The sequence below is a fragment of the Dysidea avara genome, chromosome 1 (assembly GCF_963678975.1).
Source record: "Dysidea avara chromosome 1, odDysAvar1.4, whole genome shotgun sequence".
In the NCBI taxonomy this organism is placed as follows: Eukaryota; Metazoa; Porifera; class Demospongiae; order Dictyoceratida; family Dysideidae; genus Dysidea; species Dysidea avara.
In genome coordinates, this window is record NC_089272.1 from 45,955,693 (window position 1) to 45,978,108 (window position 22,416).

A 22,416-nucleotide genomic window follows, 5' to 3' on the forward strand; every position below is an offset into this window, starting at 1 on the left:
AGATTGGCCTTTCAATGAAAACCTCAAAACAATCTATGATGACAGCACAACTTCGAAAAGCTTTTCGAAACACCATGGGCATAGTTTTCAGCAAGTTGTCTCTGTCTGGCCAATTTATAAAAACATGCAACTTTGTGTACAGCACATCAAGCCACTTGCTAAAGTATCGGCACACTGTTGAGGGGTGAACATCAAATCGATATCCCAAGTCTTGTATTCCTGCATTTAGTCGAAGACGCATTAGAACCATAAGAAATTGGTAAAAAACACTACAAGAGCTTGTTGCAAAAGAATCAGGCAATCCAACAGTTACAAACTTAAATACAATTTCCAGTATCTCGTATGATGGCAAACCTGTATAATATTGAACTTTTATATCATCATTACGCAAGCTTTCTCTGCTGACCACCTTTGCTGTTAGCTTTTCATTGACCAATTCAAGATGTTTACAATGTTTCTTGGCTGTTGAAAGCTCATCTTCCAGGTCTTTACAAAAATCACATCTGAAAACTGGTTCATGATCTGTAGCATCTTCAGAAAAAGGCATCATGATTGCTTTGTCATCTTCCTCCTCCTCAAGGTCATCAGAAGTGTCATCTACTATTTCATCAGCAACTACTTGGTCATCAGCAATGTCTGAGGCATTATCAGGGTCAGTGTTACTTTCATCATCATCATCATCGCTTTCATTACCATCTTCAGCTTCTCCTTCATTCTCTTCCCTACTGGACAACGCTTGTTGCTGCACAACATAGAGCCGTTTGCGTTTGGTCGCCTGTCTTCGTTCAAATACAGCAGCACTATTCTCCAGTTTTCGCTTTGCAGGTGATTTAACCTGTGGAAATATTGTAGGGATATACACTGTTAAAAATAAAGAGTAACCACCACTCTGAGAGTTCCCAGTGTAGGGAGGATTTAACACTCCATGGAGAGTAGCCAACACTCTGAAGAGAATAACTATTACTCTGAGGAGTAATTGACACCACCTTCAGAGCATGTGTTACTCCCCAGTTACTCCTTTAGAGTAATGGTTACTCTCCAGAGGTGTTAAATCCTCCCTACTCTGGGAACTCCTTGAGAGTTGTGGTTACTCTTCATTTTAACAGTGTAGTTGGGTGCCAAAGCATCATTGCTTTTCTGGCCTGTCACAAAGTGCTCACTGCAAATCCAAGTATTACGATTGGGAACCCAGTTTTCACGTTTTACAGCCACTATCCATTGATCTTGAAACATTTAAACAATCAACTACTCCTACTTTATAACTGTAACTTGGCACTTATTGTATTTATTGTAACTTAGCACTCACTGTAATTTAGTACTCATTGTAATTCTAGCACTTATTGTAACTTACTACTTACTGTAATTTAGCACTAGTTGTAACCTAGCACCTATTGTAACTTAGCACTTATTGTAACTTAGTACTAATCATTACTGTAACTTAAATTATAGGCACTTATGTTATTGTAACTTAAACTAGGCACTTATGTGTACGTACCTTGTACATTAGCGTAAAAGCCCTGTTGGGTGTTTGCTAATCAATAAATAAATAAAATAAATAAAAATAAATAAATCCATTTACTTCGCTTTACAGGATACTTTATGGCTGAAGGAAATCGATAGAATGAAAATTTCCCCTTTATGAATACATTGTGGCAGCCAACTACACAACAGTTCTTCACCATCACTGTACACAATAAACGGGACACGAAAAGCAAGACACAAAAAGCCTGAGTGGTCTGGATTCTAGACCACTCATCCACTCAAACATGGCTTCGTCAATATTCACGTGATAATTGCGTAAGGTCGACACACCCCTTGCAAACTCTCTATATAGTTCGCCACGAGTTGCTCTCACTGATCGATGTCAACAGCAAGTCACGTACGTGTGTGTTCAAAATAGTTTGGTACACCTGACGACCGTGTATTCGAATAATTTACTGCAATATACACTGGTAGATGGAAGCCGTACTCTAGTCTATTAACACTCAGCGGTAGAACCTTGGCTGATGGCCATGGTAATGAAGGATAAAAGGTAAGACAATAGCTAGGGTCCGCAACGCAAAAAATCGATATCCTCCAATCAACTACTTAACTATTGTCATATGTTAGGCTAAGTGTAACTTGAATAACACCAGCGTGGCAGCCAAGTTTGTAACTTTCTTCTGGTAGAAAACGATACAAATGTCTTAAAATCAAGTGATTTTTCGTTACAGCAGTTCGTAGGGTTCTTCGTATGCCACGATATTCACTCTCAACATTGTTGAAGTACTCTATCATCAACTAAAAGTATTGGTGGTTTGATTATATTTGTCAGTTTCCGGTGGCAGCACGATCTATGTTGCAGCTTTTTGGCGACAGACAAAATGTTTCTTACTCTGGAGCACAGGACAAGCAGAGCAGCAACTACGCCGTGAGTCAGCAATGACCAGTACTAGGTAAAGTACCTGCATGCAGAGTATGGTTATAATTGAAGCTTGTTAGCCATCTGGCTGAGCCATCTATATGCTGAAATTCAGCCAAAACGACACGATTTTTGCAAACAAATACTAGAATGGTTGATACATCAGTAAGATAGTCTTCAACAGCAAGGATGTGAAGCTTATAAACACCTAACAATACGGCAATCTCGTCCAGTAAACGCATAGAGTAATCCATTGCATGAAATAAGTACCCACGTAATCGAAATTCAAATCGCGGAAAATACAACCATAATCTATTCCAATGACCTTAAAATCACTTGGAATCAAGTGGCAATCAGTTTGTGTGCATTAGGTTCAGCATCTCGATTAGCCCAGCAGTCTGAGACTCTCCCTATTATGCCATCACAGCATAAAATATACCTGCACTGGCCCAGACCACGCCCGAGTGAACAATTAACACAAATATTTACGAAAGGAGTACACTGCATGGTTCCTATTCAGAAATGAAAGCGATTTCATGGGTATTTCGGCGATTTGAATTTCGATCACGTGAGTGCCTATTTCATGCATTAGATCGCTTTATATGTCTACTGGGCGAGATGGCCATATAGTTAGGTGTTTATAATCTTCGTATCCTTGCTGCTGAAGACTGTCTCACTGATGTATCAACCATTCTGGTATTTGTTTGCAAAAATCGCGTCGTTTTGGCCGAATTTCAACATATAGATTATTATTATTATTATTATTATTAATGGACAAAAATTGCTTGGCAGTACAAGACTGTCAAGCTAGGCCGCAGGCCTTTGAGAGTGCCCATATCTTGTTGTTCTCCATAAATCATCAAGATTCTTCTTAAACAATGCCACGGTTGGTGCAGAAATAACATCTGCTGGAAGAGAATTCCACAAATTAACTACTCTGTAGATGGCTCAGCCAGATGGCTAACAAGCTTCAATTATAACCATACTCTGCATGCAGGTACTTTACCTAGTACTGGTCATTGCTGACCCACGACGCAGTTGCTGCTCTGCTTGTCCTGTGCTCCAGAGCAAGAAACATTTTGTCTGTCGCTAAAAAGCTGCACATATCGTGCTGCCACCGGAAACTGACCAATATAGTCAAATCACCAATACTTTGAGTTGATGGTAGACTACTTGAACAATGTTGAGAGTGAATATCGTGGCATACGAAGAACCCTACGAACTGCTGGAACGAAAAATCACGTGATTTTAAGACATTTGTATCGTTTTCTACCAGAAGAAAGTGGCAAACTTGGCTGCCACGCTGGTGTTATTCAAGTTACACTTAGCCTAACACATGACAATAGTTAGGTAGTTGATTGGAGGATATCGATTTTTCGCGTTGCGGACCCTACAATAGCGCAAGCATTGTATGTTTATCAATATACCAAAGGTTTTTTCTTAAGCAATCTAGAAACGTTTCTGCGAAAGAATTAGGGCTGTAGCTGTAACCAGTTTTCTGCTACGCTTGAATGAATACGTCAGGCAGGCAGGCAGGCAGTAGAAAATTCCATTGACTAGAATTTTTTTTTAATTCTGTAACAACTTGACGAAAACGTTTCGGGTCGATCTGAAGACACTTTGGGCTTGGTTTTACCCAACCAATACTGTCACGTCGTTGTGAGGAAAAATTTCGGCAGGTTTTTGGGTTATAGAGTAACTCATCTAATACAATGCGCCATCAGAAATTAAAGAACACGTCTACAAACAATAGTATTGCTCTTACCATCATTAGAATACTGCTCAGCCATCTGGGACCCCTATTATCACACTAGTATTAGTAAACTAGAAATGATTCAACGCTGCGCTTCTCGTTTCGTTTTAAACAAACCCTGGCACAGATCTTATTTTATTTTTTTATTTATTGATTAGCAAACACCCAACAGGGTTTTTACGCTAATGTACAAGGTACGTACACATAAGTGCCTAGTTTAAGTTACAATAACATAAGTGCCTATAATTTAGGTTACAATAATGATTAGTACTAAGTTACAATAAGTGCTAAGTTACAATAGGTGCTAGGTTACAACTAGTGCTAAATTACAGTAAGTGGTAAGTTACAATAAGTGCTAGAATTACAATGAATACTAAATTACAGTGAGGGCTAAGTTACAATAAGATCTAACCAAAACCATGATAGCATCACAGACATGTTAACCAGTCTTGAATGGTCTACACTTCAAAACAGAAGAACAATTGCTAGTCTCACCTTCCTATTCAAGATTATCAGGAACTTACTAGCAACGCCTGATCATTGTTTACCGTCACCAACTGCAGTGTCCTACACCCGTGCTCAACATCCTCTCAAGCTAACTCAATTGCAAACAAAAATTGATGTGTACAAATACTCCTTCCTCCCACGAACAATTATTCAATGGAACTCTATTCAAATTCCTAACATCGACACAATAGATCTCGAAACATTTAAGAACGCTGTAAGTAATATAATATGTAATTGTAATGCTCATTAGCGTGTTGCCCCTAGTGGGCTTTGCTAATTAACAATAATAATAATAATAATAATAATATCGGACGGGCTCCAAAATCGGACGCTATTACTCGAGCTACAACAGGAATTTTTGTACAACTCATATGTATTCTGATAATTCAAGGCTGTGGGACTTTGGACACCAAGTATCAGCTTTCTCGGCTTTTTGTCTGGTGGCAGCAGCCCTGTGAAGTCATTTCCGATTAATAGAATGAAGTATCAATTATCGGACAATATGATGTTCGGACAGCTGCCACCCACTTCCTGGAAATCGTGCAGTTTAGGTTATTGTACCAAAAGGTAGGCTACAATAAGCAATAATTATCCTCCAACAATCAGCTTTGTGTGATTAAAAGCTTAAGAGTTACAGCCAATAGTATGCTTAGTCCGATAAAATCTATGCTCGGATAAAACTATCAGTTGTCGGACTTTGATTTTTACTACCAGTAAACAATGTCCAATTTATTTCAAATTTATATGCAATATACCTGAACTCATTAGCTATTAATGACCAAAAAATGGTTTCGTTATCTTTAGCATAGAGGGAGTACGAGCCCCCCAATTTGTAGCGGTATTGTCGGACGCCCTCCGCTTTAATTTAGCCATGCCCACCAACAGAGTTTGTATGCTTTGCAACAAATACACCAGTGCTAAACCACAGAAGAAGGTAATAAATATCTCTCAAGAGTAGAGGTGTGTTTTAAAGTTGATATTCAGGATTTTCCATTGGAACGCAGTATTTTTGACTCCTAAATGAAGGAGATGCGCGCAAGGTGGAAAAATGAAGTTATGCAAAACCACCTTCTGACCACCTACATATGCTAGTCTTGGTGTCCTATCACAAATACTGTCACGAAAATTGAAAGGCTTTTCTTTCTTTACCTTATATGGGTGAAACAAAAAGGACGAAAATGTTACTTTGTGCATCCATAGAAGGTAGAAAATGGAATATCTTTTCATTTCTAGGTGGTATTCGCGATTGAGGCACCAAGACTAACAAATGTGGTTGGTCAGGAAGTTGTGCCTCGTAATTTCATTTTTCCACCTAGCGTGCATCTCCTTAATTTAGGAGCCAAAAATACTGCGTTCCAATAGAAATATCCTGAATATCAACTTTAAAACACACCTCTACTCTTGAAAGATATTTATTTACCTTCTTCTGTGGTTTAGCACTGGTGCATTTGTTGCAAAAAGCATGAACTCTGTTGGTGGGCATGGCTAAATTAAAGCGGAGGGCGTCCAACAATACCGATAAAAATTGGGGGGCTCGTAATCCCTCTATTCTAAAGATAACGAAACCATTTTTTGGCCATTAATAGCTAATGAGTACAGGTACATTGCCTACAAATTTGAAATAAATTGGAGATTGTTTACTGGTAGTAAAAATCAAAGTCCGACAACTGATAGTTTTATCCGACCATAGATTTTATCGGACTAAGCATACTATTGGCTGTAACTCTTAAACTTTTAATCATGCAAAGCTGATTATTGGAGGATAATTATTGCTTATTGTAGCCTACCTTTTGGTACAATAACCAAAGCTGCAGGATTCCCAGGAAGTGAATGGCAGCTGTCCGAACATCATATTAAAAAATAAATAAAAAATAAATAAAAAATTTGCGGTTCGCGTGTGGATGATTCCTTTTCGCTCCGTACGTCCTCTTCATTTGGGGCTTGTTTTAGACTTCAAGTGTCTGCTATTGCTCCCACTGGATATTTACAAGGTCTCCCGCGTAGTGAGTACGCATTTCCTGAAGTGGAGTATCCTGAAGCAACCCCTGAAGCGACCCAGTTGTGGTACCGTGGCTGTGCTTCTTCCTTAACGGTACACTTAACAGGCCAGTCGGTTTTATCCATTTAATTGCAGTCAACTTTGACGCATTTTCCTTTTTTCATTGGCAGGTGGGCTTTAATTAGAGTTTTCTAGTCCTAATACACTGAAATGGCTGATAATGCTGGAAGCAAGAAGAGAAAAGCTGGACTTGATGATTCACCAGATAAGTGCCACTATGTGTTAAATAAGCAATTAGATGTATGTGGGAAATGTAATAAGAAATGTGAGGAAGATGATGATGCCATACAATGTGATTTATGTCGTATGTGGGTACATACTAATTGTGATAATGTTTCTCAAGAACAGTACAAAGCAATTAACACTCTATCTGAAATCAACAACTGTGTGTACTACTGCAATATTAATGATTGTCTAACTTGTCTCAAAAGTATCATTAATGATTGGATGATCCACCAGGCTGGGCTACCCCAACCAGATCTAACTGTCTCAACCTTATCAGCAGATCTTGAGCAACTGGCTTCAGCACACTGCAAAATCGAAAAGGCTGTGTCCGATTTGTCTAATAAAATAGAAACCTTGCAGTTGCAGGAGACAAAGCTGGTTGACCAAATCCAAACAACGTCAAATGCCCTTGATAGACATACAGCCAATCCTACTCAACAAGTGCCTGATCGCAAATCCAATGTTGTTTTGTATGGTATCGATGAATGCTCTTCAAGAACATCTAGACACGAAAGACAACAGAATGATGTTAAAGCCGTTTTAGAAACCCTTAGTAGTATAAAAGTTCAGATAAACCCTGATCACATAATCGACTGTTTTCGTCTTGGGAAATTCAAACAGAATCAATCTAGGCCACGGCCCATCTTAATTAAACTCCAACGTACCATGGACGTAAATACAATTTTAGCAAACAAAAGTTCCTTACCTTCCCCATTGATTATCAAACCTGATATGTCACCACAAGAAAGAGCAATAGAGTCAGTTTTACTAAAGGAAAGGTGGTCCCTAATCAAGGCTGGTCATAACCGTAAACAAATCAAACTTAGCAACAATCGTATTTTTGTCAACAACCAACTTCATGGAGAGGTTATTAATGCAGTTTTTAAATACTCTTCATCTACAGCTTCGAATTCGTCAGCTCAACCAATGGACATAACACACACGAAACAACCGCGCTCACAGGAGCAGTCTTCCTGATGACTGCTCAGCTACAAGTAGTTACAATGCTTCAAATTTTCAAAATCACAATCATACTAAACTAAAAATCTTGAGTCTAAATTGTTGTAGTTTACGCAGTTCCGGAAAAAGAGCTCATTTCCAAGCCTTAATTGATGAACACAACCCTCATATTATTTGTGGCTGTGAATCACATCTTGATAGTTCTTATTACAACGCTGAAATTTTTCGTCCTACATATACTGTATTAAGAAAGGATCGAGTAGACGGTGCTGGAGGTGTATTCTTATGCATTAAGGAAGGCCTAGATGTATCTGAAGAACCTGAATTGGATGTAAATGCTGAAATCATTTGGGCAAAAGTGACTCCTTCTAAAAGGACCCCCATTTATGTTTGCTCATTTTATCGTCCACCAGACCTGTCCATTGACCCCATACTGCAATTGGGATTATCTTTGAACACTCTTACACGTAGGTTTACTGAACTACCTAATATAATAGTAATGGGTGATTTCAACCTTCCAGGTATTAATTGGTTAGATGGAAGTGGTCAGGTTATCTCTAATCCTAGCTATGGAGTAGAACTAAATAATATATTTCTTGATCAAATTAATGATATTGGCCTTAATCAATTTGTCAATACTCTGACTAGAAACAACAACATACTTGATCTTGTACTTTCTACCTCATCTACCATTTTGGACTTAACTACTGCACCAGGAATGTCGGATCATGAGGCCGTTGTCTTCCATCATAATATAGATAACACAAATACTAATACTAAATCTGAACACAAAGTTGCTTTATACCACCGAGCTAATCTTGAGAATATTAAAAGAGACCTACTTGAATTTCAAACTTATTTTCTTGGGAATGATCCTTACTGTAAAACTGTCGAACAAAACTGGACTGATCTAAAAGGTGTAATCAATGACAGTGTTGCAAAGCACGTGCCATACAAAACTATACGTTCCAACTCCAAATTACCATGGATAAACAGAGAAATAAAGAGGGATATGAAGAGACGCAAACAATTATACAACATAGCTAAAAGAACCAAATCTAGTAATGACTGGAATGCCTATCGCAAGATTAAAAACTCTATAAATAGCAAGATTAAAGTAGCACACAATAATTATTTTAATAGAATGTTTGACAACTCATTTAATGGAAATCGTAGACAATTTTGGAAGTATATTAGAGCAAAACGTAAGGACTACCATAATATCTCCACCCTAATTGTAGATGGTGAATCTATCTCAGATACAAAGAGTAAAGCCAATGCATTAAACAACTATTTTGAGTCAGTCTTCACTAAAGAAAACTTATCTAATATCCCTTCCATGAATGGTTGCAACAACCCTGTGAATGCTCAGCCTACTATGCCAAGTATTACATTTTCAGTGGCTGGTATCCACCATCAATTATCCCTATTAGATACCAACAAAGCCAGTGGGCCAGACAACATTCATCCATATATCTTGAAGAATTGTGCAAACGAAATATCTCCTATACTGCAAGTTATATTCACTCAATCACTAGACACAGGTATACTACCTTCCGATTGGCTCATGGCCAATGTATGTCCTGTTTTCAAGAAAGGAAACCGTACTAGTACCGCAAACTACCGACCAATATCATTGACTTCTGTATGCTCCAAAACTATGGAACATATTATATATCATTCCATAATGAATCATTTAAACTCTAATAGCATTCTCATTGATACCCAGCACGGCTTCAGATCCCAGCACTCTTGTGTTACCCAACTTATTTCACTGATAGAAGACTTGTCACATGCTCTAGACCAACAGAAACAAACCGATGTCATTCTCCTTGACTTTGCTAAAGCGTTTGATAGTGTCCCACATCAAAGACTATTAGTTAAATTAAGACACTATGGTATCAACGATCACATCTGTCAGTGGGTCAATACTTGGCTGACCAGAAGGTCACAGCAAGTAGCTTTGGATGGTACTTTTTCTGACTCGATAGCTGTTCACTCAGGAGTCCCTCAAGGGACGGTCCTCGGCCTTTGATGTTTCTTCTATACATTAATGATATAACAGAACATGTAAATTCGCCACTACGGTTATTTGCTGATGACTGTTTACTTTACAGAATTATCACCACCAAGGAGGATGCCATTCAACTTCAGCATGATCTTGATCAACTACACGAATGGGCAACTAAGTGGCAATTAAGATTCAATGTAACCAAATGTACTATTATGCGGTTTACCAGATCATTATCACCAATCATTTTCAACTACAAGCTAAACAATCACAACTTGGGTACATCAAACCAACACTCCTACCTTGGTGTTATATTGGACAACAAACTATCATGGTCTCCACATATTAGTAATATAGCTGCTAAGGCCAATAGAACATTAAACTTTTTGAAACGCAATCTGAGTTGCTGCTCGTCTAACATCAAAGCAACAGCCTACCTTATGATAGTACGACCGTCAATGGAATACACTGCAGTCATCTGGGACCCATACCACCATAACAATATTCAACAGCTAGAGAAAGTACAGCGTAGGGCAGCTAGATGGGTCCTAAATAATTTCAATCGAATCAGCTCAGTCACAGCTATGTTACAGCATCTTTCTTGGCCAAGCCTTCAGCTGAGACGTAAAATATCCAGATTACAAGCACTTTTTAAAATTATACATCAATATTATTTACTGTCAATTCCTCCTCATTTTATTTCAATGACAAGATCCACCAGACTATATCACCCACATTGTTTTATTCTACCAAACTCATCCACCTATTCATACCAACAGAGCTTTTTCTCCAGATCAATTAAGGATTGGAACAACTTACCATCTTCCACCATTGAGAGCAACAATATTGACTCTTTTTCAGCGGAACTGCAAACATTGTATAGAACTCAATAACTGTAATCTTTGTAACTACGTAGCTAAATTCATTTTATGATTGCTTTTCTTTTCCTGAGCATATCAGCTGTGCTGTCTGCTCAGTAACAATAATAATAATATTGTCCAATAATTGATACTTTACTCTACGTATATTCCGGAAAAAGTCGATTCACGGACACCCACAGTTTACAAATAACACTTACGTCCAATCAACAGTTTTACATGTTCACCTGTTAGATCAACTCATCTACTTTCTAAACATCACTAGTTTATTTAATCAAATCGTTTGAATCACGAATTACAAACCAAATGAAATGAGACGTCACTGGAGTAATAATCGCTCTATGAATTTAAGTATACGGAAGTGAACGTTGTCTGTAAAAGTATACGGTGTACCTTTCCCGTAAGTGTTTCTCAAACAACGTATGCTTAATCAAGTTTCCGTATACTTAAATTTATGGTGCGATTATTATTCCAGTGACGTCTCGTTTTATTTGATTTGTAATTCGTTATTAAAAGGATTTGATAAAATAAACTGGGAATATTTAGAAAGTAGATGAGTTCATCTAACAAGTGAATATGTAAAACTGTTGATTGGATGTAAGTGTTATTTATAAACTGTGGGTGTCCGTGAATCAACTGTTTTTCCAGGATATACGTATTAATCGGAAATGACTTTGCAGGGCTGCTGCCACCAGACAAAGAAGCCGAGAAAGCTGATAATTGGTGTCCAAAATCCCACAGCCATGAACTATCCAAAGACATATGAGTTGTCAAAAAATTCCTGTTGTAGCTCAAGTAATCCCGTCCGATACCTGTGACATTGTAGAAAAAATACTAGCAGTTTATGATTCGTCATTCTGACCATAGGTGGCGGAAAGTGGAGGCCAGGGGGCTAAAGCCCTCCTTTGTCTGCTGAGGGGGAGCGTAACTACGCCCCCCCTCAGAATGATACCATGCCCAAGTTATCCTTCTTGGAGTGAAGCTGAAAACCGCGATGAAGATCGAGATACTCTAATAGAGCAGTCACTCTAATAAAGCAGTCACAGAATTAGAGCAGTGTGTAGCGAGCTATGTAAGGATTTTTCAGTGTAGTTTATCAGCTATTAATGCGTAGCTGGTGAGGTGGGCAGCTACTGTCAGCTAGTTGCGACTTTTTTTTTTTTTGGTCTCACCATAAAAACCAGAGACTAAGTCTGGGTCAGCCCAGCCCCCCCCCTCGTATCAACTACCTCCTCCGCCCCTGATTGTGACACAAATAACATAGCTAAACGGACTTATGACCATGCGGAGATACAGTGTAAATTCAGAAGTGTAAAGTTTATAGCTAGCTACTGATGGTATGACTCCTGTGGTTCCATACCATCATCAATTCTAGAGATAGACTCAACTTGTGAAGTTATCTGGGTCCTTTTACATCTCCAACATTCTCATGACATCATCCTGGGAGCTTTCTATGCTCCTCCAAATTCTCCATCATCTGTATGGGATGAGCTTTCTGAAAGCTTAACACAAGTAAGGCAAAAATTTCCAACCACAATGATCGTATTGGGAGGTGACTTTAATTGCCCTGGGGTGGATTGGTCGTCTGGTTCACTTATGGACTCTTACGTAACATCAACTTTCCGAGAATCCTTGATAACACTAGCTCATGATTTTATGTTGGAGCAAACTGTTAATTTGCCAACCAGAGGTAATAACATTTTAGATTTGTGCTTTACCACCCACCCTGACTATATCCACCAGTGTATAACAGTATCAGGCTTCAGTGACCATGAGACAGTTATTGTAGAACTGGCCAATCTTCAAGTTGGTCACAAGAATGTTCAGAAGAAAATATACCTTTATAATAGAGCAAACTGGGATATAATTAGGGAAGAGGTCTCTACAGTTTCAGACATGTATTTAACTTTGAATGAAAATAGCTCTAGAACTGTGGAACAAAATTGGAACTTTATTCATGAAAGTATTCTACAAATCGTTAAAGACCATATTCCAGCTAAGCAAATATCTACATCAAGTCGCTTACCATGGATGACCTCTCAACTCAAAAGGCTGATTAAAAGAAAACAACGTTTGTATAAGCGAGCTAAAAGATTTAAACGCCCTTCTGATTGGAAAGCATATAAAGACATGCAATCCCAAGTACGATCTGCTTTAAAGCAACAGCGTCTTAAATATCTTACTAGTAGTTTAAACTCAGATTGTGACAATAACAGAAGAAAAACATTTTGGAGGTTTATTAAGTCTCAAAAGCAGGATACAACTGGCATTAGCACATTACAGACACCTACTGATCAAGTAACTACACCCAAAGAAATTGCAGAAACTTTAAATAACCAGTTTAAATCGGTCTTTACAGTAGAGGACTTGGAAAGCATCCCTGAAATGCCAGCATCCTCATATCCATCTATAAACAACATTGATATATCACCAAATGGGGTTTTCAAAATACTATCTGAGTTGGATCCCTATAAATCCCCTGGCCCTGATGCTATCTCTGGACATTTAGTAAAACAAACTGCTGCTGAAATTACTCCGATGCTGACCCATCTCTTTCAACAATCTTTGTCCGCTGGTGTGGTCCCTAGACAATGGAAACTAGCACATGTCACTCCCATTTTCAAATCTGGCAAAAGATCTATCCCACAAAACTACCGACCAGTATCTCTGACATCAATCATTTGCAAAGCAATGGAACATATACTCACAAGTCAAATTATGAAACACTTGGAAGCTCATGATATCTTAGTCCCCTGTCAATTCGGCTTTAGATCAAGGCATTCCTGTGAATCGCAGTTGCTTACTGTTACTGATGACTTTGCAAAAGCATTGAATAATAAACTCCAAGTAGATGTTGGTATACTAGACCTGTCCAAAGCATTTGATAAAGTTCCACATAAAAGACTGCTAAGCAAAATTGAATTCTATGGCATTAGAGGCAAGATTTTACAATGGCTAGAGTCTTTCTTGAGCAATCGCTACCAACAAGTTGTCGTAGATGGTTCCTTTTCTAATTATTGTAAAGTCACATCGGGAGTACCACAAGGCTCAGTTTTGGGTCCTACCTTGTTCTTACTGTACATAAATGATATAACTGAGGGTATTAGTAGCCAAATGAAACTCTTTGCAGATGATTGCTTAATATACAAAGTTATTCACAGTTCAACAGACCATCAAACACTCCAACAAGACTTGACAATACTGTCAAAGTGGGCAGATAAATGGCAAATGGCTTTTAACATCAGCAAATGTAAGATAATGCAAATTTCTAATCACCATAACAAAAGTTTATTTTCGTATGTAATGAATGGCACCTCACTGGCAGTTACAGAACAACATTTGTATCTTGGAGTAAAGTTACATCACAGACTTTCATGGAAGCCACATATAGATTACATCTGCAATAAGGCAAACAGAGCTGTTGGTTTTCTGCGACGAAATCTTCAGCATTGTCCTAGCCATCTACGTGAGCTAGCATATAAACAATTTGTCTTGCCTATTTTAGAGTATTGTTCCCCAATATGGGATCCATATCACCAAACCAACATAAATCAAGTAGAGATGGTCCAACATAGAGCTGCTCGTTTTGTCACAGGTCAACCATGGAGACGAAATAATAGAGACAGCATCACTAACATCCTTGAAAACTTGCAATGGCCTACACTACAAGAACGTCGCAAATCAGCTAGACTAGTTTTACTATATAAAGTACTACATGATTTATTAATTATACCGAACTGTTATCTCCCATTTAAATCTACTGTATTACAGACCCGACACTCACACAACTTTAAACTAGTACCTTACCAACCAAGAATTGATGTATATAAATATTCCTTCCTCCCAAGAACTGTACCAGAATGGAATAGATTAGATGATGAGATTATTGAGACTGACTGTGTTGAAGAATTTAAGCAAAAATTAGCCCCTTCTATGTATATTGTTAAGTAACTTATCGTAATTGTATATATTTTTATAGTTTATTATTGTAATTGTACATATGTATATAATTAAGTAACTTGTCGTAATTGTACATACTTATATAGTTAAGTAACTAATGGAAATTGTACACATGTAATTGCACATCAGCATTATACCCCTGGAGGGTCCTGCTGATTAACAATAAATAAATAAATAATAGTATGATCATCATACTTCAAAAGTACGAGCATCACACTTTAAAGTATGCATGATTATCATACTATAAGCAACCGCAGGAGTCATACCATCAATTTACTGTGTAAATTAATGCGCATCACAACGAGTTGTATTTACGCAGTAGATATTCTTCCAGCAGCCGAACACAACTTTTTTTTCTATTCATCCGAAAGCGTCACACCGTCATCCATAACTCGAGTTCAAGCACACAAGTTGTATGAAGCTAAGTTTTGGGGTGAGTTGAGATGAGATGGCTTCAGTTGCTGGGAGACTCGCTTTGCTCGATCCAACCAAAAAATAAGTAGCTAACTACATATGTACGAATATACTCATGATTGAGTTTGTACATTAACAAATATATATATATAACCCTAGCCTGCCTCGAACTTACCCAAAAACTTACCTTCGTACAGGCAGTAAAATCCATGCATCATTTATGCTTAATAGTTAAACTTCAAGTTAGCGTTAAGGTTAGGACTCGGTTCGGTTCAGATTTGGATTCTTCTTCACTAGGTATATTTCTTATGGTAGTGGTTACTGAACATAAAGTCGGTTGAATAAGCCGAACAACGTTGTAAGTGGGCCGGGTCATCCGCATTATCTGAATCATTTGGGTCACATTTTGTCCGGATCAAGTGGGTGTTATCCACTTCACTGAATATCCGGATGCGATAACGGGTGACGATAAGTTAACAAGCTCTATTGTATTGGTGGAAATGCAGTTGTAAACACCCAAGAAACCATTCAGGAATATGTTTTGCTGTCTGTGCGGGGTATGTAGAGCCACGCCCACTTATCGAAATTGTATCAGCTGTACCCTGTGGGCATGCATGGCACCACCAGATCCGTGTTGCTACTTGCCATGTAACTTACGTGGAGCCACACCCACTTGATAGTACGTACGTGGAGCCACACCCACTTGAAAATACGTACGTGAAGCCACATCCACTTGAGAATACGTAGCTATTCACTTCTTGCAGACAATCCTTTCTATAGTGTATTTTAAAAATGTAGGGCAAAAAAGAGGCCGCTAAACGCAAAAAAAAAAACCAACACAAAACTCAACCTGGGCTAGAACCCTGGACTACTGAAACTGTAGGTAGTGGGCAGTCAAACTGTAGGCACTAGGCACTGTGCTATCGTTGCTAACTACACGTTACCCCCACATTTCTACCTTATTATGCTACTCACGTAGTAATTGGTCTCACTATATGCACTATATAGTAGGGTCCGCAACGAGAAAAATCGATATCCTCCAATCAGCTATCTAACTATTGTCATGTGTTAGGCTAAGTGTAACTTGAATAACACCAGCGTGGCAGCCAAGTTTGTTACTTTCTTCTGGTAGAAATCGATATAAATGTCTTAAAATCACGTGATTTTTCGTTCCGGCAGTTCGTAGGATTCTTCGTATGCCACGATATTCACTCTCAACATTGTGCAAAAATCGCTTCAACACTATTATTATTATTATTTGTTTACTGTACAGAAACCTCCATATGGAGTATATAGTATAACAGATTAAATTAAGAATAAATTGTAGTGATTTTACTTAGCTATAAGTATAATTAATACATTGTTTAAATGTGCTTAAGGTAGGTGATTCCACAGTACTGCTAGATAGATTATTCCATAATTTAATTGTAGAGGGGTAATAAGAGTAAAGGTAAGAATCAATTCTGGAGTGTGGCTGCAAAAATCGTTGATCGTGACCTCGTGTTTGGCTTGCTGTTGGGATTAAATAGGTTCCATTATCGATGTGAACTTGTCTATGCACCATTTTATACATCATAACTAGCTTCAAATTGTTCCGTCGCTGTTCAAGAGTTGGTAGATTCAGGTGATCTAGTATCTTAGTTACACTAGCCCAGGGTGAATAGTTGTTTGTAATAAACCTTGCAGCTCTTCGTTGGACCATTTCTAACTTGTAGATGCTACTGTTAGTGTATGGAGACCAGACAGTTGATGCATACTCTAAGATAGGACGTACCATTGCTAGATAAACAGCTTCTTAGTTTGTTGAGTGCAAGAGCTAATATTACGTCGCAAAAAGGCATTGGCTGAGTTTGCTTTACAGGTAACATGTTGGATATGGTTTGTCCATTTCAGGTGTTCATCTATTGTTACTCCCAGGTAAGTGGCACTGCTAGATCTACAAATTTGATGTTGTTTCAGAAAATATGTTGAGTTAGTTATTAATATCCTGTTAGTGATCTTGAGGCGTACACATTTGCTAAGGTTGAAAAACATTTGCCAGTCTTCACTCCACCTCACTATGGCACCAAAGTCTCTCTGCAATACCAAAGTGTCTTCATTTGAATAAATTGGTCTAAAAATAAGTATATCATCAGCGTAGAGTCGTATCTGAGAGTTCACTAGAGCTGGTAGGTCGTTAATAAAACAAGTAAATAGTAAAGGGCCAAGTACTGTACCTTGTGGTACGCCAGAGATAACTTCAGGGGCGGATCCAGAGTCTGGAAAGAGGGGGGCACCTTGCTGAAATAAAGTTGAAGAGCAAAAAAAAAAAAAGGTCACAACAATAATAGCTAGTTATCCTTTACCAAATATATTATATCACGTATGTTATGTAAAATAAAATCCTATTTATAGCTTCCTAAATAAGCTACACTTCCCCATGAACACTGTGACTGCTTTATTAGAGTGATTGGTGATTGAATGCTCTATTAGAGTATCTCGATCTTATATACATTCTTTTAAGGGAGGGGGGCACGTGCCCCCTGTGCCCCCCCCCCCCCCCCCCCCTAGATCCGCCCCTGAACTTCACACTCCTCACTAGTTACACCATTCAGAACTACTTGCTGTTGTCTTTTTCCAAAAACACTTCTATTAAAGGTCATAGTTTTTCACAGAGAATCGTCAATGATTGGAACACCTCACCCCACGAAATTGTATCTGCACCTATTAATGCACTGATCTTTAAGACTAACTTAATTAGATGTATTTTTATATTACCGACGGTTTGATTTTATTTAGATGTATTTGAGATTGGTTTTTATAAGACTTTGTCTTCCTTATACCAATTAACAAATAATAATAACAATAGTAATAATAATAATAGTAAAGTAGTCTATCATCAACTCAAACTATTGGTGGTTTGATTTTATTGGTCAGTTTCCGGTGGCAGCACGATCTATGCAGCTTTTTGGTGACAGACAAAATGTTTCTTGCTCTGGAGCACAGGACAAGCAGAACAGCAACTGCGCCGTGGGTCAGCAATGACCAGTACTAGGTAAAGTACCTGCATGCGGAGTATGGTTATAATTGAAGCTTGTTAGCCATCTGGCTGAACCATCTATATGCTGAAATTCGGCCAAAATGACACGATTTTTGCAAACAAATACCAGAATGGTTGATACATCAGTGAGACAGTCTCCAACAGCAAGGATACGAAGCTTATACACACCTAACAATACGGCTATCTCGCCCAGTAAATGCATAGAGCAATCCAATGGATGAAATAGGCACTCACGTGATTAATATTCAAATCTCGAAAAATACAATCATAATCTATTCCAATGACATTAAATCACTTGGAATCAAGTGACAATCAGTTTGTGTGCATTAGGTTCAACATCTCGATTAGCCCAGCAGTCTGAAACTCCCTATGATGCCATATCACAGCATGAAACACCCGCACTGGCCCAGACCACGCCTGAGTGAACAATTAACACAAATATTTACAGAAGGAACACACTGCATGGTTCCTATTCAGAAATAAAAGTGATTTCATGGGTATTTCCGCGATTTGAATTTCGATCACGTGATTGCCTATTTCATGCATTGGATTGCTCTATGCGTTTACTGGGCGAGATAGCCGTATTGTTAGGTGTTTATAAGCTTCGTATCCTTGCTGTTGGAGACTGTCTCACTGATGTATCAACCATTCTGGTATTTTTTTTGCAAAAATCGCGTCATTTTGACCGAATTTCAGCATATAGATGGTTCAGCCAGATGGCTAACAAGCTTCAATTATAACCATACTCCGCATGCAGGTACTTTACCTAGTACTGGTCATTGCTGACCCACGGCACAGTTGCTGCTCTGCTTGTCCTGTGCTCCAGAGCAAGAAACATTTTGTCTGTCGCCAAAAAGCTGCATAGATCATGCTGCCACCGGAAACTGACCAATAAAATCAAACCACCAATACTTTGAGTTGATAATAGACTACTTGAACAATGTTGAGAGTGAATATCGTGGTATACGAAGAACCCTACGAACTGCTGGAACGAAAAATCACGTGATTTTAAGACATTTGTATCGTTTTCTACCAGAAGAAAGTGACAAACTTGGCTGCCACGCTGGTGTTATTCAAGTTACATTTAGCCTAACACATGACAATAGTTAGATAGTTGATTGGAGGATATCGATTTTTCGCGTTGCGGACCCTAACTATAGTACAGTAAAAAGAACGTAACCTAAAGGTGAAGAAGAAACCAAAGCTGAAACCGACTAACGCTAATACTACTTTTCGCATTCCCTAAAGTCGAATGCTGGGGGAAACTACTAGACGCGTCCCCTGAAGTAGAATGCTCGGGGAACTACTAGACGAGAAAATAAAAACCTTTCGTTTCAGTAACCACTTACTTCCTTTTCTTATAGCTAGCTATAGGTTTCTTGAATGACACATGATAGAAACTAGCTAGCTAGCTAAGGTAGGTAGCTGCCAGCGCAGTAGCTTAGAGGTTAGAGCACTGGACTTGAGTGTGAAAGCTCCCAGGCTCGGTTCCGCTCTTGGATTTTTTTCTTCTTTTTATTGACTTCTTAGTGTGTAGCTAGCTAAGTTTTTTATGCCGTACAAATAGTGAAAAAATCGTGTCCGGCTTCCGGACGAATATCCACTGCCTTTTATTTAGCTAAGGCATGCTTTTATTTAATTACCTCATCATGAACACATGGTGGCATTTTGTCGATTCTTGGCACTTGCTTTACTGTTCTTTTGTCTTGTGCACTTCCAGTTACCGAGCAAACATTAATCAACTGCACACAGAGTGTAAGGACGCACCAAAACTTGATTTCCCAGAACATTTTATCCACTTTCAATATACTAGCTGTTCCATTAATGCATATTCAAATTTGCCTCAAGCTTGTATAAAATTTATGCACATTTTATGCTACCAAGTATTACTGTGGTGTGCGCAATAAATTTTAATATGCTTGCATGCAGTAACATTATAGCTAGCTATTATACACATCGTCAGTCTGCATCCAACTAGCAACAACGAAAGCTTGTTTTTTAGGTTATGCAGTATGATTATGATTATATTATGGAAAGACAGCAATGTGCTGATATACATCCAATAATATAAATTGACTTATAAATGTTGGTCCAGGAGTTTGTCATAACTAGATTGTGGCAGCTCATTCCATTCTTTAGTAGTTCTGTAAAAAAAGCATTCTTGATAATGTTGGGTGTGTGATGGTGGTAATATAAAATGTAATTGGTGGAATTATCTGGTGGTGGAGGTCTGTGGCAAAAAATATTGTGGCATTTGTATGGCTGGCTCTTGATGGTGAACAATTCTAGATAAGAGTGTCAATCTGCTGGCTTTCCGTCTTTCTTCAGTATGCAGCCACTGAAGTGTAATATTTAGCTACATATAGCTACAGTAGCAAAAGCTAGTTAGCTATGTAATGTACAATTGCCATATTAATTTTATAAATATTTTCTAAGAAATGTGCAGCCTCAGTTTGAGGATTAATGCACATATGGAACATGCATACAAAATGGTTTACAATGTGATTGATTATGGGATTGCTGATTTGTAGGGGAAAGTAATAATAATTTCAGGTGGTGCTTAAAAATTTTTAATGATTGTTGTTGGATTAGGTCAGGTGGGAGTGAATTCCAGTCTTATTGATCTAGAAAAGAATGAATTACTGTACTGATTGGTCCTTGCATAGATGTGATGAAATCCTTGGTCATGTCCTCTGGTGTTAGAAGTGACAGGGATTAAATCAACAGGAGATATATCAATGAGATCATGAACAATTTTGTAGAGGAGGGTGATACTAGATACTTGTCTGCGGTGTTCTAAACTGGGAATTTTAAGGTCAATGAGCATGTTGGATATGCTGCTGAAACTTGAGAAGTCAGCCATAATGAATCTGGCAGATTGCCTCTGTACTCTTTCAAGCTTATCAATATCTCTTCTAATGTGAGGGGACCAGACAGGATTGGTATACTCTAAGATTGGTCTTATCATGGCATTATAACATTTCAATTTAATTTGTGTTGGGCAGGACTTAAGATTTCTCTGTAGGAATGCTTTGACTGATAGAGTTTTGGATGTGATGCTAGTAATATGTGTGGACCAAGACAAGTCATTTGGCATATAAGTAATAGTTGTACCGTAGAGAAGAGCTAAGGAGCCAGTAGCTATAGCTTGATCTTCACAAAGTTAATGTTTCTCTTACATTAGAAATAAGGTGACAAATGCATAACTACAAGTGTAGCTACTGTATAGACGCTAACTCCGTCTTGGCGAACGTACAATATTATAAAAATGAAGAGTAACCAACACTCTAAAGGGTTCCCAGTGTAGGGAGGATTTAACACCCTTGGGCCTTGGACGCCTGGAGATTATAGCTAGCTCGCTTCAACCGAATGCTGCAGTAAAGAAGATACGTACCCTTAGCAAATAATTAATTACTCGGTAAGATCGAGTGAAGAAACCCAATTGCTGTACTTACATGCAGTAGCTCGACTATAATTAAATGCGCATGCATTCCAAAAGAGGTGGATCGGTCGGACTTACGGCAACGATGACTAGACCTATAATTTGTGTTATTATTAATGCACAGAACAAAACAATTTAATCATGCTATTGTTTCGAATAGCCACATATACTAGTTTTGTACATAACCATTACTGTAACCTTAAAGCTAGCTAGTTAGCTATCTGGAAGCAATATTAAATACATAAATAGCTATCGCTACGTGTTTTATAAACCTACACAGTATTATTTTTTGGTGGTACCTAGCTATTGTAAATGGTTCGGCTGTGTCACCGACTTACGTGGCTACCAATAATAATTTCGTTTCCGGCTGACCACAAAGATCTAATTATAACAATTAATGATACGTATTTGCACACACACACACACACACACACCCCACCTTTTATGTACGTTTACACTCGCTTGTCGAGTTCTGTATATTACATATAATTAATTAATTTTATCAAACTTAACACAATTTTTTTATTACTATTAACTAATGTATAAATTAGCTAATATAGCTATAATTAACAAATCCGAAATCCTACAATCATTTGATACGTATCACAAAGTATAAATGTTATGTTTCTACAAGATTCTAGCTATGCCAGAACCAAACTAACATTACCTTAGATCTTTCTTTAAACTGAAAGCTGGGTGTGCAAGTTGAAAGTATATTTGTTTGCATAACTAGACTTATTTTCAATTTTGATATGGTTTTTTTAAA

At 38.1% G+C, this 22,416-nt stretch overlaps 2 protein-coding genes across 2 annotated transcripts in view; one reads left to right on the forward strand and one right to left on the reverse strand.

Annotated features, from left to right (window-relative positions):
- LOC136247072 (uncharacterized) overlaps positions 1 to 20,040 on the reverse strand; it is a 120,280-nt gene extending 100,240 nt beyond the window's left edge. Inside the window, exon 1 of the mRNA XM_066038688.1 lies at positions 19,852 to 20,040. Within this exon, the coding sequence (XP_065894760.1) occupies positions 19,852 to 19,998 (147 nt within the window). The 5' untranslated portion in view covers positions 19,999 to 20,040. The remainder of the gene's footprint in view (positions 1 to 19,851) is intronic.
- LOC136265732 (uncharacterized) lies at positions 6,545 to 8,119 on the forward strand. The gene is made up of 2 exons (XM_066060641.1): positions 6,545 to 6,766; positions 6,831 to 8,119. The coding sequence occupies exon 2, from the start codon at positions 6,871 to 6,873 to the stop codon at positions 7,921 to 7,923; it is 1,053 nt and encodes a 350-aa protein (XP_065916713.1). The 5' UTR covers positions 6,545 to 6,766; positions 6,831 to 6,870; the 3' UTR covers positions 7,924 to 8,119.
- Positions 20,041 to 22,416: the final 2,376 nt, after the last annotated feature.

Coding starts and splice junctions, on each gene's coding strand:
- LOC136265732 (XM_066060641.1), top strand. CDS start 6,871: ATGGCTGATAATGCTGGAAGCAAGAAGAGAAAAGCTGGACTTGATGAT.